At 43.8% G+C, this 6,000-nt stretch overlaps 1 protein-coding gene across 1 annotated transcript in view; it reads left to right on the forward strand.

Moving 5' to 3' along the window:
* The window catches only part of LOC121157579 (steroid transmembrane transporter SLC22A24-like), a 37,584-nt gene extending 34,324 nt beyond the window's left edge, over positions 1-3,260 (forward strand). Inside the window, exons 8-10 of the mRNA XM_040981863.1 lie at positions 1,867-1,975; positions 2,424-2,627; positions 3,200-3,260. Of these exons, the coding sequence (XP_040837797.1) occupies positions 1,867-1,975; positions 2,424-2,627; positions 3,200-3,260 (374 nt within the window). The remainder of the gene's footprint in view (positions 1-1,866; positions 1,976-2,423; positions 2,628-3,199) is intronic.
* Positions 3,261-6,000: the final 2,740 nt, after the last annotated feature.

The following is a 6,000-nucleotide window of genomic DNA, read 5'->3' on the forward strand; positions in this document are numbered from 1 at the left end:
TGGGGGGATTCCCAAAGAAATCACCTCTAAAGCGATCCCAGATCTGACTCAGTCCATCACCCACATCAGCCTATACATATGATCAGTTCTGTCTCCAGCTGCATTCTCTTATATAAATCAATAGATTCTGCTCAATTCTGCTCAATCCCTGCTCAATCCTGCCCACCAGGTACTCAACCTACACATACACCAGCAGGAACTACAGCATGGTTGAAGCAATCTCCAATAACCCCCCACTACGCCTGCCTGCAGCCCTGGTTTGTCTACTTGACAGTATGTGCAGCAGACTAGCCCAGCCAGTCTGTACAGCAGCTGGTGTAGTCTGTCCCACATCCCATTAAGCTCTCATCCACATCAATGGGCATTGAAGCAAAGAATAGTCATTTGGCTAACCTGGCTCTCCCCAAACCTGGTTCACATGTAGCTCTGCCCAGCCTACTCTGCCACCAATTCCAGCTCTCACATCACCAGTGAGAGCAATGGCCAAGTAGGGGAACCCAAGTTGCCCCTCTACATGTGCTGTGAGTGCCGTGGCCCAATCTGGCATGGCCCACCTCACCTCAACATTTGCCAGCAGATACCAGACCTGGCCAGGCCTGGCCTATCCCCAGTACCAACTCATAATGGTGGAGCAGCTTCGCCCAGCCCTGCCAGCCCCCAGTCCCAGCCCCAATGTGAACTACTGGTATTGCAGCCCAACCTGGCCTATCCTGCACCCTGCTCTCAAATCTGCCAGCAGGTGCTATAAACTGACCCACCCTGACATTATCACAAAACTGACGCAAACAGATGCTGGTGGATACTGTAATTTGGCCTGGTTTAGGCTGCTCACAGATGTGGTTCTTTTCTTTTTCTTAAAGATTTATTTCTTTTTTTAATTGGAAAATCAAACTTACAGAGAGAAGGAGAGACAGAGTGCCACTCTCTCTTCAACTTTCAGTCTCAATTCTCATGCTGCACTCCTGCCAAGACTTCCAGAGCCACCACCACCTAGGTCTCCACTTTCCTCACCCTGTGATCCCATCCTGTGGCTACCTTGTTAGCTGCTCAGCCTTTATCCCATTGGTGGCTCCAACAGTGCCTGGGGCTGGGAAGGTGCCAGCTGTGTGATTGCCTGTTGGGCTTGCTCATTGCAGCACATGTTTTTGTTTTGTTTTTTCCCTCTTTTTGCTGCAACTTGCTGTAAGTTCCTTTTTGAATTTTTGAATTTTTGGTGTTAGTGTTTCCCTAGTAAACTGTTCATTACCAATTTAAAGCCTTAACTATTTTGAAAACTACTAATCTAGAATCTTTGTTTATTCATAGTATCCATTCAACAATTCCTTTGTTACTAATTGGTAGAATACCTTTCCCATATGAAAAATTTTCCCTATACTCTTAATTGTCAACTATTTAATATATGATTATATATACAATTTACAATATTATATACAGTAATATCTGTGTTTGCAGTTACTAACTTAAAACTTATCTACATTATTTATGCCATGATAATGAATTATCTATAGGAAATGTATATTAATTTATTATCTGCACATATATCCAAGTCTTAGAGAAATTATATTAAAAAGTGACAAAGTGAATAAAACCACTCCCAGAAGCAGATAGACTTGAAACCGAATTTGCTAGTTTAAGCCATGACATTCTGTAATCTGTCTTCATCTGTCTTTCAATCACTGCATGAACTCAGGGAGTTTGCAGTACATCTATGTTAGATTGCACATTTGAATGTTCAATGCCCAGTAATCCTTCCAGCAGAATCTATCACAATTACTAGGCATTGAGCATTCAAATGTGTACTATTTGAAGGATGACAAAGTTCTTCACCCAAAATATTCTGACTCTCCCTCCTCTTCCTCTCTCCAGAAATGCAGATTCTACGTCTGATTTTAGCCACGTTGGGAGTTGGTGCTAGTTCTGCTGCTACTACTGCTTTTGCAATCCACTGCGCAGAACTTATCCCTACAATATGCAGGTACAAGAACTCAGAGAAAATTGGTCTTGCTTCAAACAGGACATTTCTGGAATGATTGGCATGTGCTGTGATAATGAAACTTAGTTTAGATGTCAGCAGAATATACTGTCATGCAAATGAAGGCATCAACTATCAACAACTATTAAAGCTAACTCTATACCCAAAAATGTGCCAAGTCCTGCAATGTGTCACATCATTTACTTTAACAATCATCTACAAGGTTCAAGCTACAATCATCTTTGCCTTAATGGTAATAGAACCAAGGGTTCTAGCAGCAACCAACATTATACAGTCAAACAGGGGGCAAAACAGTAAACATGACCACTAAGAACTTGCTGTCAAAACTTGTATGTGTAATGACTGTTGTAGAAACCCCTACAATCAAATCAAGGTGTTGCATATATGTATATCCACAGAATTTTCTTTGTATTATTGTTTGCATGCACAGGTCAACAGTTGCAGGAATCCATAATCTGTTCTCAAGAACTGGAGCAGTCCTGGCTCCTCTCCTGATGACCCTAGTCGTGTACTCGCCTCTCCTGCCCTGGATCATGTATGGAGTCTTCCCCATGCTTTCTGGACTAATTGTCTTCTGCCTTCCAGAAACCAGGAATCAGCCATTTCCCGAAACCATTCAGGATGTAGAAAATTCGTGAGTAAATCTTCCACCCTTGATCTGAACAGAGAGCTGCTGTGCTGACAGCTCTGTCATGAGCAATGAAATTATCACTTGGGTTTTGTCCTGGTAGCCTCAGACCTGGGCTGTTTATGTCCCTGTTCAGTGACAGCCTCACTCCTACCCACAGGAATTTCAAGTTCTTTGTGAGGCTCTCTAGGTCATGGAGATTATGCTGCACAAGTAGGGTTAGTGGTAAAAAAGTAAATAATATCCGAGTTAGGAGTGGTTCATGCTCTGCCCTGACAAGACACACTTTCCATGTATGTCTACTAAAACAGGTTCTTCCTCATCACACTGGTTTTGCCATCTATCAACCCAGTGAGCACTTGATAAATGTGAAAAAGGAAGTGGGTTTGCCTCATGCACATAAACTTGCTTGTTATTTTAGTTAGGGAGAAATATGAGAATACAGAAAAGCTTCTTTATAAAAATGGTAGTGCGTGTATACTAGGTGGTTCTCATGATGTATTTGTCAGGTGCACGCAGTTATTCTATATTGTCTCTCCTTCCTTGCTGACTTGGTTTTGTTGGTTTTCTTTTCCCAGCAAAAAGCAATCAAGAAAAGTCAAGGAGGAAGATGCTTCCCTGAAAATAACACAATTTTAAGGTCTCCCAAGAATTGATCCAGAGAAACATGAGAAAAAAAGCAGTCTTGCTTCAATGTACCTAGAAATCTGGAAAATGTGATAAACAAATGGATCTCTTCCATTCATCAAGCTAGATATATCTGTTTGCCCAAAATTGCTTGAGCTTAAGTAATTCACGAAACAATTATTTATTTGGGGGGAGTACCTGATAAATAACTCCAAAGTCATCAAAAAATGATTAACTGCCAAAGTGATTTGAAAAAAGTAAAACAGCACATTTTGTGTGATTCAGAAACCCCATCACTAAGTATTTCCCAAAGAAATTAGATTGCTGTGTCAGCAGTATGTTCATTTCCATGTTTGTGCACCATTACTCATAAGCTGAAATCTCGAATCAAACTAAATGTAAAAAGCTGAGCAGACACAAAATTGGTGGTACAGATTCTGAATATTACTCAGTTGTTTAAAAGAAGAAAATCCTATCATTTGCAACAGAGGATATCTAGAGGATGTTAGGACAAGAGAAAAATGCCAAGCAAGAGAAGACAAACACATGAGCCCATTCCCATGTAGAACCCAGCATAAATCAATCTCACAGATAGTGTGTATTGGATGGTTACCTGAAGCTGAGGCAGTTGGATAAGGGGTGTATTTGCAGAAATGATGCTCAAAGGACATAAAACTATAATGATATGGTAAGTAGCCATATCTAAACATTTTGTTACACAATTACATCTCAAAAATACAACTGCAATACAGTAAATACAAATAATTTTTCCATAAATTCAAAAATGAATCTGTTTGAAAAGAAAAAGCACATAAGGTGACAAAGGTATTCACATATAATGAAGTTTATACTGAATTTATTTGAATTACACTCATCAAAATGGCAATAGTAGATGTGACCAGAAGCCATAACATCCAGAAAAATTTCCTTGGGTATCCAAACAATATATGAAATTTTGCCACCAAAAATTACCTCTCAATTGAAAGATTATGTAATGAATAGCAGTAATTACCTTTTCTGAAATAAAGTCCAGGAGTCCAGATAAGTCTGAGCACAGGTGACTGGGGGTAAGCGTGCCAGCCCAGGCTTCCTGCAGGGAATCCTAGCTCCTCATCCATCACTTTAGGCTGTTGGAGGGTCCTGGGCTTGTAGGCAGCCAGAGCGCAATCTAGTACCAGGCTCCACCTGCTGGCTGCCCATCAGCAAGCTCTGGGATCTTGGGAGTACGGAGTTACTGTCTAAGGACATCTATGGATAAAGCCATAGTATGTGTAGGTGAGGAATAACTCCTGAGGGACATCAAATGACAAGGCCACTGCACTTGCAGGTAAACAAGGGAACTAAGCTCTGGTGGTTTGGAGGGGAGAGACCTGAAGATATTTTTGAGTTAGAATAATATACCAGCCCACCCAGAAGTCTTGGGTTGGGTTTGATAGCATAGAACATGGCTGACCAGGGCACATGCAAGCTATGGCTGGGAGCCTGTCTCATAGGGCTAGATCCCAGTATCTGGCACTGAGTGTTGAATCAGGAAATGGATCACATTAGACTGGGCCAGGACGCCTACCAGCATGCAAGAGAACCAAGTCTGGAGATGGATTCTGTGGGGGTGTGTGGGCCGAAACCTATAGAACTACAAGTACCATGAGTTAACTTAAGGGTTGGGATGGTGATGGGCTGCGCTAGGCGTGACCATGAACTCACTGAAGCTCAGCAGTACTATGGCTGGGAATAGGCAGGTCAGGCCCAGGCTGCAGCACCCACATGAGCATGCTAAAACAGGGTGATGCGTAGACCAGGCTGCACAGGCTCATACAAAGGCCGGGACAGGTGGGAAAGGCCACATCAGGTAAGGGCCAAGCACCTCCTGGCATGTGTGAGATCTGAGTCTGGGAGTGACCCAAGTGAGCTAGCCTGGAAAACTCCCCCTAGTGGTTCATAGCTAGTGCTGATGAGCATGTGATTCAGGCCTGGGTTTTGGGGCAGGCTGGGCAGTGTAGCTCCATCCATTGGCAAGTGTGTGAGTTGGTTTTGGAAGAGAGCAGACCAGGCAGGGTCCAGCAAACCATAGTGCACTGGCAAGCACAGAAAACAGAATGGAGTGCAGGTCATGCTGGGTGAGTCTGTCATACCTCCTGGTTTGCATGAACCAGGAATGAGAACAGACTGAGCAGGGCCAGGTTGTAGCACACACCAGCAGTAGTTGGGACTGCAGCCTGGCTGGACCAGGCCAGGCTGCAGCATCTGAACGCAAAGGCCAAGACAGGGGAGGGGCTATGCCAAGCTGGGGCAGAATGAACACTGGCAAGCACAAAATCTCTAGTTGTGACCAGGCCTTGTTGGAGAGCTAAGGAGACACCCTGGCTGAATTGTGGGTCCCAATGGTGAATGCTTGGACAAGAGCGAGGGATAAGACTTCTGGATATGGATGCAGTGTCCCTTGGCACAGGTGTGGACTGGGTCTGGGGCATGTAAGACTAGACTAAACTCCGGAACCAACTGGTGATCATGAGAACCAGGATGGATATAGAATGGGCTGGGCTAGGTCTCTAACCCTGCTGAGTCATGTGTGAGCTGTGTCTGGGTGTGGACCAGGCTTAGCTGGGCTGTAGCACCCAACACTAAAAAGTGGAATGGGTGAGGGTCAGTCAAGAAAGGCCACTGCTCTGGCTAGGACAGCAGGTGGACTAATTAGGTCTGCCCCGTATACCCAGGGAAGACAAGGGCAGCTGCAAAAACAAGTTCCCACACC

This window comes from Ochotona curzoniae, unplaced genomic scaffold, assembly GCF_017591425.1.
Source record: "Ochotona curzoniae isolate NIBS_2020 unplaced genomic scaffold, NIBS_Ocur_1.0 contig_3527, whole genome shotgun sequence".
Lineage (NCBI taxonomy): Eukaryota > Metazoa > Chordata > Mammalia > Lagomorpha > Ochotonidae > Ochotona > Ochotona curzoniae.